Source organism: Lepisosteus oculatus, chromosome 9 (assembly GCF_040954835.1).
Source record: "Lepisosteus oculatus isolate fLepOcu1 chromosome 9, fLepOcu1.hap2, whole genome shotgun sequence".
Classification (NCBI taxonomy): domain Eukaryota; kingdom Metazoa; phylum Chordata; class Actinopteri; order Semionotiformes; family Lepisosteidae; genus Lepisosteus; species Lepisosteus oculatus.
In genome coordinates this window covers 2,036,210-2,058,305 of record NC_090704.1, presented here as the reverse complement: position 1 = coordinate 2,058,305, position 22,096 = coordinate 2,036,210, and the positions used below count along the sequence as shown (strand labels likewise).

The window sequence follows — 22,096 nt, the reverse complement described above, 5'->3', positions numbered from 1 at the left end:
TACATGTATGGTTAAAAAAAAATTATTGGAGCTAAACTAGGGGATCACCTGTACGGAGACAGACAACATTGACAATGTTTCCTTGGCCATGCTTTCCTAAAGTTCTATACCATAACTCTTAATGCATAACCATGCATGGACTGCGATTTCATTGTGGTTCACTGGACTTTTCTATGCTTTTACTCTGGTGTACCACTGTTAACATCATACGGGCATGCCTTTGATGTTCACATTAATTTTTACATTCAATAAGAAAAGGAGACATGATAGCTCTTGGACAAAATATCCTGATAAACTGAACCTTACACTGCTTGTATGAAAGCTGGCTCAGGTGCAAGTCTTGGGTTAAACAGGGATTCCAGGGTGCGAGCAAGGAGCACTGAGTGTGTGTTTGTTTCCTCAAAGGCCTCTCTGTTTGAGCTGCAGTTAACGCAGAAACCACAATTACAGAGGTGCCTTGAATCCTCTCAGCCGGGAGTGCCAGAAAAAAAAAAGACAATATAACTGCCAACTTGTGAAACAGAGCTGTGTCATTTTATTTTTCTTGCAATAAAGAACTGACTGGAAACAAGTCGAACAGTAGGACAGTCATGAGACGGCTCTGTGTCTGAACAGCAAGCGCTGTTTACTTTCAAAGCGTGGCGGGATAAAGGCCGGGCCAGTTTTGCTGCCTGGTTGTGTTTTCCAAGGCTCTGCAGTTTATGGGGACAGACTGGTGTTTTTATGTTTTAAGCTTGCAGTTTGGCTACAACGTTTAGCTCAGCAGCTTGACGTTAGTGGGTCACATGGTTTCCTGTTTCTGAACTCAGCTTCAGGGTGTTGGTGTGTTTTATGTTAGTCTGTGCAGTTCTAGGTCATACCTTTGACTGGGTTGGTGTGTGTGTGTTGGGGGTTCGTTTTTGCACCCTGTAATTCTTCACTTCCTTCAGTCTTTCCTTCTTTTTGAGTTCTTGAGCTTGGTGTCCCCATCCTAATTCCTAAACCCCAAACCAACTAACGTATTTATTGTAAATATCGGATATCATCACAGCTGGATACAAATTGCATCGCACCCAGTGGATTGCAGGTCAGATGTGGACATTTTCAAGTAAATAAATCCTGGAACAGTAAATGTTGTCTTTATTTGAGCAACACTACTTTCCAATACCTGGGAAGGGGTTACTGGAGATACAGCCTGTTTAAACCTTCAGTGGGCAAACTAAAAGCTATTAAGAGTCATGTACTGTACAGGTATGTGACCCTGATCCAACCCTAACGTCTTCAACGCTTCTGACAGGCTCCTTACAGCATCTGTGTACATAAATATATCAAGCGGGTCTTTATAGAGAACTGTTTCAAGGCCTTCTGTAACCAAAAGGAACATTTTCCATTTCACGTGAAGAATCCGAAGCGTGTGTGGGTCAGTGTAACCGGTGGACCTGATCGCAGGAGGAGTCCCGTACCGGTCGAATCTCGCAGTCTGCCAGGCGTCAGGGCTAAATTAATACAGTAAACAGCTCTCAACCATCCCTTTCAGCCTGTGGGGAGCCTTAAAGGACCCACATAACTCTCCAAGGTTATCCATACAACACTCTACAGATTAATGAGGTTCGTAGGTAAGGAAACTTCCTTTTTTGAATAACCTTCCCTTGTTTTGTTTGCAGAAAAAAATTAATTATTATTTGTTAGAATTTAACCTCCCCCCCACCCTCCCCACACACACACACACAATAGAAAAACAGCAATTTCCTTTAATCTTAAAGGCATGGAGTCTGACAACAAAGACTAATAAAAATAACCACTATTAATCCAGAGGCCAGCTGCCTTAGTTTCAGAAACATTATCACAACCATGCTGATTGATTTACTGACCGAAAATTGGGTTATCCGCACGCTGCATTGTATTAATATAACATTAGTTTATACTTTTATTTCATGTGGAATGAAATAAGGAATCGGTGAATATAGCGATTATGTTAAACGCATTTGAAATTAATTATGGACTAACCAATTTCAAACTGTTTTATGTTTTGTTACTTCAGATACCGGTGTAGAGGCCGTATCATGGGCCCTTCGCAGGGAGTATGGGGAGTTTCGAACAGCAAAGTGCGAGGAGGAAAATAAGTGTACCTATCGTAAGTCGGTTATTTTATTTTCTTTACGTTAATATCGACGTGTGTGAAGCGGCCGTGAAGAATCCGACTCCCGAGAAACGTCGTCCTTCGCACCCGCGCTCGGGGTCTCGCGGGTACCTGGTTTTTCGCGCTCAAATCCCCTGTGCCGCCTCGTGCCGGCCTGGACGGGCGGCTGGCCAATCAGGAGCCTGTTGCCGGGGCCCGCGCGGGTGCGCCGCCCGCCGCCCTCCTGCTGCCGGGTCACCGGACCGGAAGCGTCTTTTCACGAACTTCTATTTCTGCCTCGGAACTGCAGGCAGAGGCGTCTCGGAAAGCGCAGGACGTCGGTGGGAACGGACGCCCCCTGCCTTATTAACTCAGCGCGGGTTTTCAACTCTACACCCCCCTCTCCGTCTGCGCTGCCTTATATTTAATTTGCATTGTAATCCCTGTCACCCCGACAAGCACATTATTCGCCCACCAACGTCTGGTTCTGGCTGTGCAAATGACCCCATTACCCCGCTAAGGCAATCAATCACCACCCGAGTGGGCTGAGCTCCCTCGGTTTGGCCACTCGGGGTCGCCATTCACCAGATTCTTTCGACGTATTTAAACTGCAAATAAAGCGGCTGTCTCCGCACGCACCGCCCCCGGGGCTGAGCTGCACAGCCATCCCACTTGACAGTGCAGGGCTCCAATCCACTAACACACAGAAAAACTTATTCTCGGGTTCTCATTCCTGTCTGTCGGGGGAAACCTGCATGCAAATGAAACCTGCATGCTCTCTCTCTGCCTCTGCCTCTGCCTCTGTCTCTGTGTCCGCGCACGGATTTAAAAAGACGAGTTGTTGGACTGAGGCGCTGTGCACCGGGCTGTGGCTGCTGTAGGACGGAGCTCCAATCAGACCAGCCAGCCGGGGCGGCGAGAGCGCAGCGGCCCAGCCCTGCGGGGTCACACCTCCTCCCTCATTAGCACCGGGCCAATCAGCTCCCGCATGCAAATCGGGGCAGATGTAGTGCCGAGGTGGCGAGCGGCACAGCTCGTCCGCAGTCACGGAGCGCCTGTTGCACAGACGCGCACAGAATCGGGAGCCGCCGGACGCCTCGCCTTGTCTGGGAATTACTCTCCTTGGAGCAGCGCCGGGATTCCCGGGAGACTACCTCCACCTTGGATATTGTATCCCCCACCACCCCCCCACCTTCCCGGATCTGATTGTGCACCATGACTTTTGAGGAGCTCAGTGGAGATCACGCCGCAGAAAGGTGACTGCACCGGCGGCGGTAGTTTCAGTCCCGAGCCTACCCTTGTGTTTTGGACGTGTATTATTTTTTAAAAACAACAACAACAACAACAACAACAACGGTTCATTCATTCCAGCCCGCAGCACCCCTGTTGCTTTCCGAAAGCCAAGCGCGGACGGGTGTCTTGGGGGTGCAGCCGAGCCGGGTGCCCGTGTAGATCAAGTCGGGGGTCGCGGTGCGGCCGGTCTCGGGGACACCCGTGCGGCCGGGAGCTCGCGCCGCGGGGCGGGTTGCGCTCGCGACAGCCCGGCTGCACGCCGGTCCGGTCGGGTCCGGTCCGGTCCGGTCGGGGTTCCCACCCAGGTCGGTCCTGCCCGCAACCGTGGGCTCGGCTTCCGTGTGTCGTGTCCTGTGGGGGGGGGGGGTGTGCGGGGCTGCACACGGCGGAGCTCGCAGACCGTCGACGGACACCGTCTGTAACGGAAAAGCTGTTCAAAGGTCGAGGGGAAGTTCGGCCGGGACCGACGCCGCTTCTCCTCCTCCTTTGACTCACCTCTCCCTCCCCCCCATCCCTGTTATTTTCCAGAATGGATTCCGTGGGAAAAGCCTTGGAAGAAGTGCTGCACTCCGCGTTGCCGCAGGGATGCATCACGGTCGGGGTCTATGAAGCGGCCAAGTCGCTCAACGTGTGAGTTTCGCCTCCGCCGTGTCCGCTGCCGGTCCGGCCGCAGCCCCGGGGCCGGTCCGGGGCCGGGCGGCGCGCTGAGAGGAGGAGGAGGAGGAGGATGATGATGATGATGTTGTTGTTGTTGTTCTGCCCTCCTGTCCAGCGATCCGGACAACGTGGTGCTGTGTCTGCTGGCCACGGACGAGGAGGACGTCAAGGACGTGGCCCTGCAGATCCACTTCACGCTGATCCAGGCGTTCTGCTGCGAGAACGACATCAACATCCTGCGCGTCGGCAACATGGGGCGCCTGGCCGAGATCCTGGGGGCCGCCAAGCAGGGCGGGGAGCCCCAGGACCTGCACTGCGTGCTGGTCACGGTGAGTGTGCCCGCCCGCCTGCCCGTGCCGCTGCAGGGGAGCCGGCTGGTGCTCTCTGTGTCTGTTGGGGCAGAGAGGTGCAGGCGGGGGGCTGACTGGTCTCCACAGGCACTAACTGACTGGTCTCCGCCGCCGGCGCTGTGATGGTTGGTGCCTGTGAACCTCGGGGGGGGGGTTTGGGTGCCTGTCAATAAGCGATAACCCTGGGCCCCAGCAGGGGTGGCACAGAGCCGGCCGAACCCAGGAGGAGAGCAGCCCCTTCAGGGCCCCTGCAGCGCCCCCCAGAGGAAGGGAGCTCTGGGACTGCGGCCCTCTACACAGGGGTGCCCTCAAAGAGTGCTAAACAAAACCGCACCTATTCATATCCCCTTCTCCTCCTCTCCCCCCCCTAGAACCCACACTCGTCGGCGTGGAAAGACCCCGCCTTGAGCAAAGTGAACGGTTTCTGCAGGGAGAGCCGGTGCCTGGACCAGTGGGTGCCCCTCGTCAATCTCCCCGAGCGCTGAGGGCCGGACTGCGACGCCAGCCCTTCGTTTTCCTCTCTCTCCCTCTCTCCGATGAATTGCACTGGATTGCCGGAATGCTCTGCTGAGGAACTCAGGAGGCACAAAAAAAAAATGAAAAACACCACCACCACCACCACCACCTCTCACGCTGGTGGAAAATAACTTGCAGCTGGGCTGGGAGAGGCGGAGCCGGCCCGGCGGAGCAGCGGGCCGTGGGCCGGCGGCGTGACTCAGCAGACTGGGGGCCGGCCTGCTCTGCAGCAGGAAGTGGGCCGTGTCCGGGGGCTCATCAGCCTCGCAGGAGGGGATCTGTGGTTCAGCCGGGACTCTGAAACTGGACAGACGCCACGGGCCGAGCCGGTCCCCATTTTAGGTATTACAGCAGGAAACACGGGGTGTTTTGAGATTCTGGAGTTAATTATTACCGTTATCTTCATGACTATTGCTGTTGTTGTTTTTCTGTTACTCTTATTTAAAAGAGAAGCGCTCGGACCCTTACTTTTGGATAAGCAATGACGATGCCTTCTGCAGAATGCCATTGCAGTGAATTATTTTGAGTAAGAAACGTTTGACCGGTAACTTTTGTTTTCATTGCTGTTAAGTTATTTTTTTATTATATTAACTTTATTGTATTTATGTTGCCGTTTCTACCAACATCAGATTTGTTGAATAAATGGCTTGGACCTCGTGTTCGTGTGCAGGTCGAGTTCTCTGCCTGCCTGGAGCAGAGGAGACAGGGGAGTTCTGCTTCTGCTAGTGCCTGCAGGGGAGGATTTTGATGCGTTGGGACCGTTCACAGGGTTCGGGACAGAGGTTTTCCTTGTGACGTGGGCTGCACTACTGCCACACAGCCCCTGGTGTGGATTCCAGCTTGAAGTGCCTGTCCGTGGGGAGTCTGCGTGTTCTCTCCGCTCCTGGCACAGCAAGTACTGGCTTTGCTGGTGTGCAAGCCCAGCTGCTGCTCATTCCCCACCTAAGCCCAGGCCACCAGTTCCCTTCCTTGCAAGGTTTCAAAGATACTGCTGCAGTTTCAAATGCTCAGCAGCTTATCTGGCGCCTAACGCTAAAATCTGCTTTAGTTCGGATGAGGTTATCTGAGGCTCGGAGTGGGGCAGGGGAGGGTGTTATGCATGAAGTTACATAACGCTGCAACACAGGAACTTGCCAGTCATGACAGCTTAAGAAGATGTAGGGCAGCGGTGTGGACCGGCGGGTCCGGCCCTGGACGCGGGTCCCAGGGGAGACACCGCTGTTGTGTCCTTGAGCTCGGCACCTCGCCTGCGCTGCTCCTGAGCGCCACCCGGCCGTGGAACCGGCTGCGGGCGGACACGGCTTGGGATAAATGCAGCAGATGAAGGGAAAAATAAACCATTTGTGCGTGCACGTAAGATCATAGGCCGTGCAAGATAAATTGTCCAAAAAAGCAGCGCTTGGTTCTTCTGTTTCCTTCTGCGCTGTTCTGGATGGCCTGAAACTGCCCCCACCCGTCACCTGAAAGTGGCTGAAAGCTTCAAGGTGTTTTTTGTTTTGTTAAGAACAGCGGTTATTTGCATAATGAGACATCTGATGTTACAGCTGGGGATGGCGTGGGCTTTCTTTCTCAGGTTTGGTCAACACTTCATTTCGGAGTGGAGTGGTGTGTGTGTGGGGGGGGGACGACTTTGGGAAGAGCTATTTAAAGCAGCGTGTGAAAATACCCGACCTTGACTGATAAAAGCCCAAGGTCATAAACTGGAAACGAAAGGAAAGAACAGGATTTGGCACTGAGAGCGCACACACACGCACACGCACGCACACACGCGCGTTTTTCCATTGTGTGTTTTGTGCGAACTGTACAAAGGACAAAAGCACCACAGCCGGGTCTCCATGGAGAAAGAGCCCCGCTGACCCCGGTCACGGACACCGTCATTCGGAAACTTCTCCGGGTGTCGCTCTGTCAACCGGCTTCATTCTGCAGCCCGCGGCGCAGCTGAAAGCGGTGCGATATTATACCGGCCTTCGGCGCAGATGGCGAAGCAGTCGAGACCGGACACTCCAGCGTGGATGTGGAAAAGCGCAGTTTGCGCAGCGCTCGTCCCGCACAGGAGCGGAGGCGGGACGAGAAATGAGGCGCAGGAGCACCGACAGTGCCGGAGAGAGCGGCACCGTCTGCTTCAGGGGTCGAAGGCTGTCGAGACCCTGTTCGCGAATAGCCCTCCCGTGTCAGTCACGGGTCTCTCCTCTGCTGCGTATTATAGCGCTGTTATCAGCAACTGAAAAAAAAGTATTTTGGCCGCGACGAGACGTGCAGGTTATCATTAGAAAAAAAAAATAAAACTGCATGACGCCGGCTTTCGCAGAGGAAAAACAATTTACTGTTGGTCAGGTTTTGGACTGAGTGCGTTACGTGTATGAAAGTCTCACACTGCCAAGAGATTAATTTCAGGTTTAAAGAAAAAAAACAGAGAGAAGGACAAACAACGTTTCTGGTGCGTGAAGGAGCCTCTGCAGACTTAAACGTTGCATTTTTCTTTTTCGGTTTCCAGCGTGGAATTAAGCTCGCCTTGTTACGAGCAGCTCCCACGCTGTCGAGCCTCTTCAAATATCACAAACTACGGTATACACAGTCTCAGTCTCAGTCCCGTGAGACTTTTTCATGAGAAGGTCTCCTAGCATCACCCCCTGACGCAAGGGGATTTTCTCATGAAAGCCCAAGAATGACAGACCTCCATTAACCAAAGCCATATCGCAGGGACACAGATAGTCTTTTTTTATCAGAGCAGCGCACGGGCATCTCCGGGGACGGACGCGAGTTAAGACAAACACAGGAGGACCACAGAGATAAGCATCCCAACCCTGCCTGCTCCTGTGTGGTCTGGGGCCGACTGTCCTTGTGAAAAGTTCAAAGGTCGAAACTAACGTTTGACTCGCTCGCTCGTCAGTCTCTGACCCCGCTCTCCTCGGCGCTGTGAAAGCGGAGAGCTCGGACTGCAGTGCCTGTTGATTCACGATCAGATTTCTCCTGCGGGTTAAAGATAGTGCCCCCTGGAGGGCTTCCAGAATTCCCCTGCACACATTTAGCTACTGTGTATTAAAGGATGGAGACCCACTGCATGTGTGTTGTTGCTGGTCTTCCATCGAGATCCCCAGGACAGAATAAAATCATGTGAAGAGAAAACATTCTCAGTATCTCGTTTTGCAGCTTCACCAGCAACATGTTTTAGAAGTCTTAAGAAAAAAAAAAAGCTTGAAAACCATTACGTAACGGGTTTGCACGCAAGGAATGGGCAAATATCGAGTCTTCACATCAGCAGTGAGAATCGTGTGACCAACGACTAAAGAAATAATCGCGCTGTTCTGTGACCAGTCCTGACTGCTTGGTCCTTATGATGTTGTGTTGTGGAGTTTATATGTCACAGACTGAGCTCATGGCATATACAGCAGGAGTGTATTGGGCAAGCCTGTGTGTCAGGAAGTTTAAGGAGTTTGACGTGAGCGAGATTAACCATGTAGACCCAGGCTGTGACCCTTCTGTGGTTTCCCTGCTTCTCAGTGTATGAGGCCGACGTGCCCTACATTACTGAGGATCAAACCCAGCACGTAAAGAGGGGCATCTACAAAACCCACAATAAATAAGGTGCAATAAACTAAAAAAAACAAACACTTTTCTTCTTTGTCACCTTTGCAACCATGGTCTCACTGCAGCATCATTGAAATGAGCAGCATCTATTCAAAACACTCTCTTCCAAACAAAGCTTCCGTTCGGGAATCCGCAGTTCGAGAGGGACCTGCAGGAGAGGTGCAGTGTCCTGGCAGCAGCGCGGTGCCGATGGGCCTGTTCCTCGGGCAGGGCTCTGGGCGGCTGTGCATGGTTTAGCACGTACTGTCTAAGGGAAACGTCCCATTGCCAGTCGTCGGGGCCCTTCAGAACTAAAGATCCGCTCCCGGGTTCACAAAGACAACGAGCTGTGCTTTTCTTCCATTTTGTCGCATTGATGATGTGTGCTATTGTAAGTGTATAAAAGTTTGTCTTAAAAAACACCTCTTCATGAAACTTATATAATGATTATTACAGGGTGCAGGTTCTGCATTTGATACCATTAGCTAACCCATCGTTCGGTGCAGCTCTCAGAGCACTAATTGTCCCCCTTGAAAGCCATTCACACACCCCACGCAGAAGAGCGCTCAGGCTCCGAGAGGAAGGACAGGCTCGAGCCCGCATGAGCAGGCTGGCGTCATGCTCACAGCGAGCGCTCAGAGCTCGATACTCTTCGCAGGGAGTTAAGTTCCATCCTCCTGCCAGTGGTGCCTGCTGTCCTCTCTTTACAAAACCAACTGGAGCAGCGCGTTCTCATCAGATAAATTCATTGGAACTTCATGTGCAGGTGTCACAAAGACACCAGCCTCTTGGCTCAGGTTATTTGCAAACATGCTTATCGCTTTCAAGGCCTCGTCACCTTTCAGGGAGCTTAATCTTTGCAGACCAGCTTCCCAGCTCACATTTGTGCCAACGTCTAGGGCTCGCATTCGCCCTGCTGGAGCTGGAGAGTGATCTCAGGCAAAAGTACAGAGAGAGAGAGAAGTATGAGACTTAACGAGTTTTTCAGGTGCTATTATTCCCCGAGTGTGCTCTTGGTGCAGGAGCTGTCAACATGACCTCAGCACATTCCATTCCAGTGTCTCTGCAGAACCTGCTGTTCCTTCACACAGGCTACAGATCAGGTGGCACTGGAAGGGAGCATTTGACTAAGAGTTATCAGGTTCTCCCAGCAGTAATTTCCGGTCTATATTCCTGTCCGCCGAGCTTCAGTCAATCCCAGGAGTACAGTGGCTGGGAAAATAAACCGTCTTACAAAAAGAATCGCAGTGAACTCTGCCAGCAGCTGTAACAGAAATCAGGAAGGAAACAACGCTTATTCAAGTCTTCTTTTTCAAGGGTTGTGACATCACAGCATTGGCAAAAACCGATTTAGTTCCACACTTCACCTGCAGGTGCAGAGCAGTTGTGAACCTGAGGCGGGCTGTCGAAGACCCTGATGTGAATTATCAGAGGAGTCTGGGTAAGGCAGGGTAGGGTAGCACACAGATCTCGAAAGCACGATGGCCAAAGTTGTTCTAATTTCCCTGAGCGGAAGCCTAACGTGCCACATCGTTTCAGCACCGGTGATGACCACCCCTTCAACAGGGCTTCAATATAACGAGGTTGAACACATTTCACGACATTTGGAAATGACCCGTTAGAAAAATGAATTCTGCAGACCATTACCTGTGATGTGACAGCATTCCTGGTGGAGCCTGACGGTTCTGACTAACTGCTTAGACTTAAAAATGTGACTGAATTCTTCCAGTCAGAGGTAGTCTTTGGTATGAGCTTGCTTTAGAGTGACTCGGGGCCTGGCTTTAGAGCTATTCCTTTCTGTCTCTCAGACAAAGGCTCAGCCCTTTGCGATACATGGAAGGGTAAATATGGGATGAAAGAATTAGCTATAAAAACAAAAGACTATAAGATATTCAGTTGAGCTTCTTAAGTGCAATTCAGGACATTAAGGAGAAAAAAACGTTAATATCTGATCTTTCTGTTGTGGTTAAACATGTTCTTGCAGGTCGACGGGTTCTGGGGTGCTAGTTCAGCTAAAGGCCCGATCACTGACTGCCTCCATCCTGAGACACTCGCACTGCCGCAGTTTCACCGGAACAGGACGTCCACTCTTCCTGTTCCTTCCACCGCGCAGTTACTGAAAATCTCTCTTCAAGCGGTTTTTGTTTCACAACATCTGCGTGAGCAGTTGCATAACATTTTTGGACGCGGCACAAGGACAAAAACAAAAAAACAAAAATGTAAAAGATCTGCACCGCCTTTTCATACCTGCGAAATGCGAACTGATACCCATTCCCTCCTGCAGGGAAGGGTTTCCTCCCATAAGAAATTAAACATTTTCATTTTAAATGTGTGGTATATCCTGTCTGACTGAATAACTATGAGGCAAAATAGTTTCATTTTCTGCATCACAGTGTGCAAAGAGATGCCGAAAGTCCACATTGCACTTCTGCATGATCCCCCTTCTCCGGTCCCTTCACACAATGCCCCCGCCAGCACTCGCAAGAACATGTTTTCACATGTCCCAGACGGCAAAGCCTCTTGTAAAAAAACAGCTCCACACCCAGCACTCTGACGTTTCCCAAAATAGATTCTCTCCTGCAAAGAGGAAATGGCGATTCAAGCTATTTTTAAATTCCCCCCTTGTTTGCTCGGTGGGACGGTCGAGGTTAAGAAACCTTGCTCTGTTCTGGGTGCCTATAAATAGCCAATTGATACCTGCCCACGCAACTGGAAAGAAAAGGCTGATTCACTATTAGCTCAGCCCCTTCGAGGACCCCAGCCTGGTCGGCCCGAGCAGTAAATGGCGCTGAGCCACCGATGAGATAAGGGCAACTATAACAGTGGGAGTCAAAGTAAATCACTTTTTTTTTTTTTAAACAGTAAGAGAAACTGTTCTGCATGCAGGATCGAGCCGAGATATCGTTAACGCCCTGCACACTAGGCACTCTGGCTTTAACTGTAAGACCAAAGGGCTGATAAACGTGGCTTCGCTTTGGCATCAGCACATTCCTCCACAGTGAGAGCTGTTTGCTCTCACAGCTGCTCTCTGCCAACGGGCTGCAGGTTTGCTCCTGACCGGACACATACCTTCCCGAAAATAACAAGACTGTGGGAACATGGAAATCCAGAAAGGACTTGAAACAGACCCTTAGAACCCTGGATTCAGATAATAGAACTTCATTACAATATACATACTCAGGCATACATATTTCAATAAAAGTTTTTAGTATGCTTAGAGGACCTAGTTATCTACTGTCCTGGAGTCAAGTGAGTGAGGCTGAAAACACAGGGTAGGATAAAGGCTGCTGGGACCGCAAGACTTGGCTTCCGGTCTCCAGTCGGCACTGAAACACCGCCGATAACCTGGCTGCTGCTGCTCAGCGAGGCCAGGGCTGTCCATGGGACAAGCCAGCGTGCGAGGAGCTGCAGGAGGAGGGTGGGAACTCCAGGCAGGCCAGCTCAGTTTCAGCAGGGCTGTTCCAGGAACTTGAAGAAATATTTAGGCAAATATAAATTTGCCTGTGACAAAAAGGGAGGTCCCTGCGACTGGGACTCAACGCTGACAAGACCTAGAACCCTTCCAGAAGAGGGTGCACATGTCCTGCAGGTATGTCTTACTAAGGGGAAAGAGTGAGATCAGCCTCACTAAAATATTTTAAGCCTGAAATACAAACAGCCCAGCATCACAGCAACAGAGAGTAAACAAGGCTTGTGTTTGCCCCTGAAGGTTTTTTTTTTTGCGTTTGCTGCTCCACGAATAACAAGAAAACAGGGAGAGGGGCTAGAGATGACTTTGTGTTTCGTGAAGGAACAGGGTGACGTTCAAAATGATAGTCACAAGCTCAGAGAGGCTGGGAACAGAAGAATGAATACAGCAGGAAGTCAAGAGTAATTCCAGGAAAGAACGGGGGGGGTGGAGAGCCAGTGTATCAAAACAACAATTGAGGTCACAACGATCATGTCCAGCTGTAGGTGGATAAGATATTACAAAAAACACACATGTAGAATCTAAAATGCATCATCTGAAACCACTAGCAACTTGCTAAAGCGGGTGACTTTTTCAATGACCACATGGATGTGGCAAGGAGGGTATTACAGATTAATCTTGCAGCCTCGCAGGCGGTCAGGAAGCCCTGTCAGTGGAGATCAGAAGGCCACAGAGCCCTTCCATTCACTACAGTAGAAAAACAAGGGCAGATCACATCAGAAATGGGGCAGCAAATGTGATCTGACCTGGATTTTAACTGCAGCTCGGCAATAAAAAAAAAAAACCATTCAAGACACATTTGATTGCGACGCCAACACACCTAAGTGCAGTCCCAAAATAGAAATGAGAGCACGATGTAATATTGACTTGACCTGACACAGAACTGGTAGCTACAGTATTTGGGTGAAAATGGCCTGGTACTACAAAGAAAACTGTTTACATTGCCGTGCAGGCTTGCTCCATTTTACCCCTCTTTGCTTTATAACTAATATGGACAAAAGAAAACCCACATTATGCATGGCTTATATAGAGGCTTTGCATAATAAGCTGAGCACCTGTGTCATCTGTAGCACAAAGGTCCCATCTGGGCTAATGATGGAGAAAGCTGTGCCAGGGCAGTGAATTGGGCGATAAAGGCACACGACTCATCCAAAGATATGAGCCATCGTGAGTGCTGGAGAGTGGAAGAAAGCCATGCTAGCTGCATAGTTTCATGATGTTTTACACTGACGTTAGCAATTACAATGTGAACCAGCCCACCGTTCTTTGGATTAGCACAAATACTTAACACATTAGCTGGACGCATTGGGCAGATTTCAACTGAAGTAGTTGCTACCGACGTCATACAGTGTTTCAAGCAACGTTTCATTCTGCCCCCCCCAAAAAAAGGACTCGATTTTATATGTGCCACCAACTGCGGCCATTAAGGGTTTGCATCGCGAAGGAATAAGAATCTTTCCTCTGGAATTACTGTCGTGTGCTCCACCGAGTTCTCCCTGAGCACCACAGAAACCCAAGCGGTTTAAAAGCACCTGGTCAATGGTCTCACATTTAACACTCAAATGATAACTACACAAGAGAAAGGGCTTGTACTGAATGCAACTAGAAACATTTATTAGTAACATCTCATTGAAATGGTGCTATTACAGTTTTATATTAAATGACTGCTTCATTAAAAAGACAGAAGTCAAACCATTTGTTACCAACCACCTTCTTTAAAATCTCAGCACATCAAGATTGAGTGTTTGAAAATGACAGAAGCAATTTACACAAACAACGACTGAATTTAATGTCACATGAAAACATCCCTAGAAGTTAACTTTCACCCTGAAGTCAATTATTAGAGCTCAACTTTTCCTCTACCATTTTTCAAATCACATTTTTCAAATCAAGAATCCACATCTTGGCTGTTTAATGTGGACCTGATTTTTCAAACTTTCAAAATGCAAAAACTGACCACAGTACGAACACGGCTGTCATAAAACACTTACAATATTTAATGAAGTCTGAAAGAGTGGAGTATAACATTTACAGTACCAGAAAAATACAGCTCCAGCATTTAATCATGAAGAAAAAGAAAAGATTCAAGCTTAAAAAAAAAGTAATAGTGATCATCTTCGGTCCAGGGAGTGAAGTTGGCAGAAACATGTTCTCTGTGTAATCTGTTGTTGTTGAAATTCAAATGCAAATAGTAAAAGCAACACAGATCGTGAAAGAAACCTTGATTGCAGAGCTATACAAGATATATTACAATACAAAAACAAATTCAATAGCAGAATAACTAATAAGTACACAGTATAGAAAGCAGGCCTCCTTTTCAAAACTATAGAAAGCATCACACACCGAGGGACTGTCTGAGACTATGGCACGGTGCTGCAGCAGAAGCAGGGCTCTTCTTTCGCGTGAGCAGCTGCAGCTCATCTCTTTAACTCTCGCAGGCCAGCAGTTGTTTTGCCCTTTTTTTCCCCCCTCTGAGCAGGCGTTGGTCAAACTGACTTCCTGGTCCTGCCACCCATCAGAGGACACTAGACAAGTCCAAACTGTTGAAACACAGCCGAGAGGCGCGGTGGCTTTTCGATGCGCATCGGAAAGTTAGAACCAGTGTTGTGAGCTCATGCAAAATAAAGGGAGAACGGGCGTGGCGCTGACGTTACTGGGCTTGTCAGTTAGCTCAGAATGTAAGCACTTTCAAGCGACCTTAACTACTATTCTGACATGAAAACAGACGCTTCATAAATAAGGCCATTGTTGGTAGGCTGGTCTCTACGCTGCACTGTGGCATACAAGTTGTGCAACATTCGGAAATATGACACAGGTTCAAAACCACAGCAGATGTTTATCTCAGTGACGTGACCACAAGTGGAACACTAATTGGAATACTCAATTTTGGACCCAACTGGAAAAGGACTACACCTCTCACCTAACGCTAGACAACAACAGTTTGAAAACTGAGCTAAGAGCACCATGTGGTAAAATACATTCAGACTTTCTTCTCTCTATTGCTGGTACAATCAATCTGGTACATTACGCAAGATGGCACACAAGTTGAGAGTTAATCATATATACTATGTACTAAAAATTATTTTATCAATAGAAACATCCTTCATATTATTATAAGGCATACTCATTTAAAGGGTTAGTTACTGTGTCACCAAGATCGATGATACCAGAGTCTTTCCTAACACAAAAACAGCCGCAGCAGATGGGGTAACTCAGCTCATCTCTTCTAAGGATCAATGCTGTCAAAGGTAATGCGTATAGTATACAATTCTGTGCTTCATTACTTGGAATGTGAAACTTACACATTAGATATAAATCAATGTTTTTATGCAGATTGTACCCAAATGATGTTAGGGATTTTGGAATGGTTCTTGAAAGACTTTTTCAAAGACTAAATTCGTTCTACTTTCAGGCTAAGTGGATGTTTTTTTTTATTTTCACTATTTTAGTGCCCATTTGTTATTGAAAGACTTTATACATTATAAAAAAGTAAGGATGAACCCCGCTTAGTGTATGAGACTGCAACAGATAAAATACAAGAAATACGGTAATAAACATCTCTTGAACGTTTTGGGGGGAATATTCTGCAAACCACAAAGGACTTCATAGTAAACGATGATGCAAACGTTCCTGCATAACTTCTAGATTTTACTAATCTATGCACGTTTCACATCTGCAGATTAAGTACATTTTAAACCAGAGACTATGTATTTTCAATTTCCTTTTGCTGTAAGTTAGCAACCTTAATACTATATATGGAAAGTGTTTCTGGAATGCATTTTTTCCTCCATTATCACACATTATTACAATGTTTTGTAATACCTTTTCCCCAAAAAAATTATTGCTTGCTATCCTCTACAGAAGTTAAACCAAAGCCATGAGCAAGAAACCTCTCCCCTCCCCTCCCTGCTACTCCTGGATTCACTGGGAAACCTCAGAATCCTCCCAGGAATTTTGCCTTTCGAGTTGAAATCTCCTAACAACTCACACTGCCCCTAAATGACCCACCAGCAGAGAGAGGAGTGGCTGCAGTGGGCGTATTGTCACTGCAGTGACGTCACTGTGCTGATGTCACAAAAGCCATGTGACTTTAACAAGGTCTCGTTTAATGTCAAGCCATTCCCCTTTAACCCAACCCAATCCCTCCCACAGGCAGCAGGAAGGCTGAACTGGTTTCTTTTCTTCACAGAGGATAATTAACAGTGAACGCCACAGTCTTCTGGAAGATGTCACTCCTTGGCCAGTTTTACATGTATGCAAGGTAATTATGCAAGATGGCCTTGCCCATACCCATAATAAATTATCCGAAGAACATTTAACCTAATACAAACTGTTGGCAATAACAGCAAATCTTATTCAGTGATTTCGCCAGCACGCAAAAACTCAAATTTTCAATAATTAAAAGAAATTAAATTATTGTATCCTACAATATCCTTAAAGATTGTATCCTACCTGGATTTGCACATCTGCTCCAAGTATAATTATCAGGAAACTTTGGTCTCAAACACACAATATATTAAGGAGTCAGAAACTGCAACACTCCCTCCCCCAGAACTGCAGCTGAATCTGAAGTCAAGCCTTTCCTTTCGTTTCCTGGCACATTAATTACTATACGATTTGGTTTGTGCTTCTTAAAAACGTTTTTTCTTCTTTTTACTGGTCTAAAATACAAAACAAAATTATTTTAGTTCTTAACCATTCTTGCAGGGTGTGTGGGGGGGGGGGGAGAGGGGAGGGTGTATTTCAGTCTGGGACGGGTTAATCAGGAGACCTTAAGACTATTAAAATAAGATTTTTTAAAAATTGGTCTATAGATATAAAAACATTAAAAGGCCGAGTTCAGTTGTCCACTACAATATGGTGCAGGGCTTTTTGTCCTTGAAGGGGTTTTCCGATGCTGGGATGCCCATTAACAGGGGGTCGTGCTTGGCGTGCTCTCCACAGTAGTGCATGAGATCGGCGGACGCCTTGGACACCTGGGGAGAGGAAGGACAGGGGTTAAAACATCCGACACGGCCGACAGCCGCGTTCACAACTGCCACGCTACGAAGGCGACCCCTCGTGCGAGGGCCCCCGGGGGGCGTGCATGACCCCTAGCCTGGGGGGGGGGGCTGGCGTTGAAGGAGGGCCTGTCCACTGCTGGTGTGGCCCTCGCGGGGGACCCCAGGGGTTGGGGGCTCAAACCCCAGGTCCCAGTCGCACCGCAAGAGAAAGCAGGCGCAAAGGGTCACGGCTGTCTGTGGCATCGAACCCGTGGAGCGGCCGAGCGGCACAGCCAGCCTGTCTTACTGGCCTGCAAAACGTCTGCAGAATGATGGGCTTTATTCTCACAGATCAATGCGCTTGCAGATTGACACAATTGACATCCCTCGGTTTGCCCCTCTCTTCTGCCATGCAGTGCGTTGGGTGGCCTCTCGAAATGACAGACGAACACAGGACCAGGGGCCTCATCCTCCTTCTACAGCACTGCATTTTTCTGGTATTAAATTTGGCCATTTCAGTGAAACCAGAGAGACATGCCCTTCCTGTTTTGGGAGGGATGCATCTGAAAACCCAAAACAGCGTTACCTTTATCCTCTCGATGTTGGCTTCTATCCTCAGCTGCTGCACTGTCCTCCTGGCCTGCGCTATGTTGTTTGAACTGGGCATCTTTGAGGACATTTTAAACTAGACACACACCTGTTTCAAAACAAATCAATAAAAACGTTATAAAACTGCTCAAAAAGACCTTAAAGAAAACTCAAGGACAGTAATAGGACAAAAGACTTAACCTTTACCTTTGAAAGTAAACAATTCAGTTAAACTGCAGTGGGGCAGGAGGTGATCCTAACCTGAAAAACAAACAAACAAACAAACAAACAAAAAGATCATCAGAGGGCTGGATCAGAACAAAGCTGACGAAATTATTCTGTACTATTGTTACGTCACACCGGTGCCTACGGCAGCATCGGGCACTTGGTGTACTTTTCAAAAGCCCTGCAGTGCTCCACAGCCGTCACTGCAGCTCGGAGATGAAGACATCCCTTGTGTTTCGGAAGTAATCACAGCCGTACCGCCGCTACATGACTGACGGCATATTCAAAACCACGGTTTCATGTGTCAGAACACGGACCTGCAGATTTCACCCTGCAATCCAGCAGATTTCACCCGAATCCACAGTGAAACAAGTGCAAACTCTCCCGAAAACAGAGGCACTTCTTTACACAAACGCATACAGGAATAAGTTTCAATGGCTGAATGAGATCCATGGTCAACAAGTGGGGGGGGGGGGGGAAAATTAACCACGCTAGAACTGCCTACGTGTTTGCAACCCTTCTCAAATTCTTGTGTTCTCAAGCATACACAAACTGCTGGAACAATGTCATGTCTAAAAACCACTACTGGCACATATTGCTTGCTCTCCTTCCTACCGCTTTCCCAAAAGTGACTGTTGTAGGTTTTCTAATGACCCCGCTTACACAAAAATGCAATGCCGTGTTCTGCCCAAGAACGACGTGTTGCGCAAGATAAGAATTGCAGAAAGATGAATTGCAGAAAGAGCCAGCTAGATTTGAATTATCAAGCTCGTGGAAAACAAAGAGGGGCCACCGTTCAGTTTGGGGGGGGGGGGGTTTATCTGCAAGTCATCATCAAATTGAGAGCACAGGAAAAATGCATCGCATTCCCATCAGGGTGCATGCATGATCTTTATTTGTGAATGCTACTTGTAAATAATCCACCAAAGTTCTTGCAAAAGGACTACAACTCATGGAAAATTGGGGCAGTAATGACTAGATGATATATCGGAATAATAGCTGATTTTTCAGAAGATAAATCCTTATCAGCATAAAGTAGACACCTGTGGTTTTTCTTGTATGAAGGAAAGCAAATACATACAGGAAGTTCTGCGCTTCCTACTGTGGCATGCACTGCAAACTCGACTCAACTACAAATGGGTCCATTTTTTCCCAAGGTGAGAGTCTTATAGGTCACCCTAACATGATTCAGATTAACACCCCACGAACCTTGGGGAAAAAAAGCAGTAAACCAACCAAAGAAAATTACAATTCTCCAAAATACCATGCTGCAGCAAGGGAAGGTCCAAAAGCCTGCTTGCACTCTGGAAAATCAGAAAGCAGTTTTCCCCTTTTTGAAAAGCACAACCAAAGCACTGCCACCATGCTCAGTCTGCCTTAACACCTCTGGCCGGAAGGGACCCTGGCGATTCGAGTCGTATTCTAGTGAAGTTCTACTGCACATGTAGCCCCTGGGGCAGGGCATAACTTAGCTGCCATCCACACGGCATTCTTTAACCTGGTGACGACCGCGGACGCAGCTTCCTTGCCTGTCAATGATTTACAGCGCACAAGGAACATGCCCAGGCACAGCGCCACACGTGGGTCAGCACAGAACCAGGTCATGGGATTCTCCCTTCTCCCTCCGACTGCGGCCTGTGCACCAGACAGAGCTTTAGCACCTCCCCAGATCGAGCAGAGACCCCCCCCTTTAGCAATCCGTGAAGGTAGACTGCTACAAAGACTCCCGAGTTTAACAGCTAGTCTCTCACCAGGTGGCTGTAAACTCTGTGTGACCTTGGCAGAGAAGCCCTGACCTCTGAGCCAGTGTGTTTCTGGGCTGCCGGAAAGGCAGAGAGCCTGTTACGTGCACAGTCAGAGAAAGTCAGCCTCTCGGTGGCTGCAGAGAATTCCAAGAAGTGCAGTTCTACAGAAACCAACCAACTTGGCACTGAAGATCTCGTTCAGGCTGCAGTCCCCACCCTTGTCTTTATTACTCAAAAATAAGCAGTATTCATTAACACAGAGTTCCACAGTACTGCAGGTGAAATTCTACGCACAAGCTCAATAGAATAACAAAATACTGTGGAAACTATTAGACCACCTTTAATAAAAACAACAGTTGCTTTTCGCAGATCCTGTTACAAGAGCTTTGCCTTTAACCGTTTGAAGCTTCATAGATTGCTCTGCAGGACAAATAGGAAAAAAGTACCTTGATTGTATTTTAAAGCTTTACTACTGTTTGAAGGGATGAATCACTCAAAAGCAGACTTATTAGTAAGACGTATTTTGCCAAAGAAGTTCCTTTCCTTTGAACAAGGAGGATATGCAAAAATGGAGAAGCTAATAAGGGTCTTTAACTCTTTTACAGGTACTGCCTGAACAACTGCAGCTTATCTGCTGTCATCATTACAAGCAAGTGCAGCAAATCATCCTAACTGATTAATTGTAACCATATAAAAACAGGAACACCTGTACACAAGTGTTTTGCAACTGGGGAAGAGACACCAGCGGCGCACCTGCTTCCTGAACAAGACCACTTATTGCAGCTCTGCAGTCGGTAAACATTCTCAAGTGAACTGTAAACTGCCAGGTATATAAAACACCATCTGGAGCATTTTAACAAAATGGATTTGCTCCTTGAACATCCTTGTAGATAAAGGAAACGCAGGCAGCACTTTGCTGTTTGCTCACTTAAAGAGCAGACGTGTCGCATGAGACCCGCAGTCTCACAGAGCAGCCAGTCAGGACAGACCAATGACCGGCTGAAGCAGGTGGGGGTTTGAGCTCTGTGAGACCTTGTAAGGCATAAACAGGCACTACTTTTTCCTTGCACTCCTCTTAAGTCAGTTTCATGGCATCTAAATTGTGCACCACACTCCAGCATCGTTCCGAATGAAATTGATTTAAAAAGGTCATTTGTTTTACATCATCCCTTTAGAACTAATGCTTCCATAAATGCTCGGCCCCGGGAGAAATGTCTGGACTGATTTCTGGACCTGAACATCCAACCAGAGGGGACAGAGGTGCTCAGTGATGAGACATTTTCGGCACTCCCTCCCTCCCAAACCTTTGCGGAAATTCTTATTCAAATCAAAAGGGAGGAAGAACAACAACAATTGATTTGATATTTCAGCATTAAGTGGTGCTGGGAAATGTCAGGTTTATCTGCTGTCTGCCATCTTTTCCTCCCCCAACTGTTCACTTTACAGTTCACAACTGGAACGGGATGAGACAATAGCTCACTTCTTTTTATCTTTTTAAGGATCAAAAAATACATTTCCTCTCACTTTCCTTCTGCACAGGCTTTCTGTATACTGAACATACAAAAGGGCAGCAGGGATAAGGGGCATTAATCACCACCCCTCTTCTTTAAAAGCAGCAGTTGTTCTCCTAACCTTTATCTCCGACCAGACTGAATATCCTGGAAAGAGCAGGAAGCGCACAGCGATGTAAGGTTTTGCTATCCTCTTTGTGAACTACCACAGCAATGTGCACACACGATAAGCCAAAAGGAACCCTGCCTATCAGTGAGATCTGCAAGGCACGTAGTAAACGTGATGTTAAAGGGAGATTTTAACTGCCCACACATAAATTGAGGGGGTACTGAAGGGCTAAACTAGAACAACTAAATGACATTTTGTAAGTGTTCTAGTTTACCTCACGGTTGAGCAACACGGTTTTAGGAAAGATCTTTTAGAAGTACTGGAGTTCTTTGAACAAATGAAAATGGCATTTGTGTTACCAGTTTGGTTAACGTGCAAACCAAAGAAATCCAAGGTAACACCTGCACAGAGATCAAGAATGGGTTAAATGGAGCACAAACTCCAGCCAGCTTTAGTCCTTTGGTTTGGAGAGTTTCTCACCTGTGTATCCATCCTCACCTGCTCTGTCCTTTGGCTCTCCTGTGCTTTTATATTCCTGCCACCTTCCTCTCTCCCTCGCACCTGAAACGCCGTGTTTCTCCTACTTTCCAGCCCGGAATTAACCTTGACTGTGCAGTGCTCATGCAGCTCCCAGCTCAATCCATGGTTTAGTTTTGTTGCTCTTCCCGTCCTACATTAGCAATTTAGATCCTGTTCTAATAAGGAAGCAAAATAAATTTGCAGATCTAAAAACAGAGAGGGATATTAAACAACACCAGAAAGAGAATTATTAAAAAAAAAAGACCCATGGCTGTCTGTGGGCAGACAACTGACAAAACATTTAACATTGATAAGTGAAGAGGAAGTAGGAACCTACAGCACATTTTTAGTAAACACATGGGCGAGTGTGAGCTTCAGGAAGCTTCGGATGAAAGGGATTTGGGAGTTTACATAGAAAACTCTCAGCCCTCATCAAGATAATGTGGGGAAGCAATAAAAAAAAAGCA

At 47.7% G+C, this 22,096-nt stretch overlaps 2 protein-coding genes across 9 annotated transcripts in view; one reads left to right on the top strand and one right to left on the bottom strand.

The window, feature by feature from the left end:
- Window positions 1-3,087: 3,087 nt before the first annotated feature.
- gadd45ab (growth arrest and DNA-damage-inducible, alpha, b) lies at window positions 3,088-5,571 on the top strand. Of its 2 annotated transcripts, none has more exons than XM_006634702.3 (4): window positions 3,088-3,354; window positions 3,920-4,021; window positions 4,164-4,377; window positions 4,770-5,571. In XM_006634702.3, exons 1-4 carry the CDS (start codon window positions 3,314-3,316, stop codon window positions 4,881-4,883), a joined length of 471 nt encoding a protein of 156 aa, XP_006634765.1. In that variant the 5' UTR covers window positions 3,088-3,313; the 3' UTR covers window positions 4,884-5,571. The 2 variants fall into 2 exon arrangements, with proteins under 2 accessions (XP_006634765.1, XP_015210673.1); XM_015355187.2 differs by lacking the exon at window positions 3,088-3,354 and adding an exon at window positions 3,632-3,696.
- An 8,353-nt stretch (window positions 5,572-13,924) lies between these two features.
- Window positions 13,925-22,096, bottom strand: part of LOC107078345 (guanine nucleotide-binding protein G(I)/G(S)/G(O) subunit gamma-12-like) — a 59,253-nt gene continuing 51,081 nt past the window's right edge. For 6 of the 7 annotated variants that reach the window (XM_069193908.1, XM_069193912.1, XM_069193909.1 and 3 more), the window contains 3 exons: window positions 17,728-17,781; window positions 17,519-17,629; window positions 13,925-16,926 (listed from right to left, as the gene is read on the bottom strand). In XM_069193908.1, coding sequence (XP_069050009.1) covers window positions 16,801-16,926; window positions 17,519-17,611 — 219 coding nt within the window. In that variant the 5' untranslated portion in view covers window positions 17,612-17,629; window positions 17,728-17,781 and the 3' untranslated portion in view covers window positions 13,925-16,800. Of the gene's footprint in view, window positions 16,927-17,518; window positions 17,630-17,727; window positions 17,782-21,590; window positions 21,795-22,096 lie in introns of those variants that run through there. The other variant, XM_069193910.1, reaches the window with a different exon arrangement.

Coding starts and splice junctions, on each gene's coding strand:
- gadd45ab (XM_006634702.3), top strand. CDS start 3,314: ATGACTTTTGAGGAGCTCAGTGGAGATCACGCCGCAGAAAG. Junction 3,355..3,919: donor GGAGATCACGCCGCAGAAAG/GTGACTGCACCG, acceptor GTTATTTTCCAG/AATGGATTCCGTGGGAAAAG. Junction 4,378..4,769: donor TGCACTGCGTGCTGGTCACG/GTGAGTGTGCCC, acceptor TCCCCCCCCTAG/AACCCACACTCGTCGGCGTG.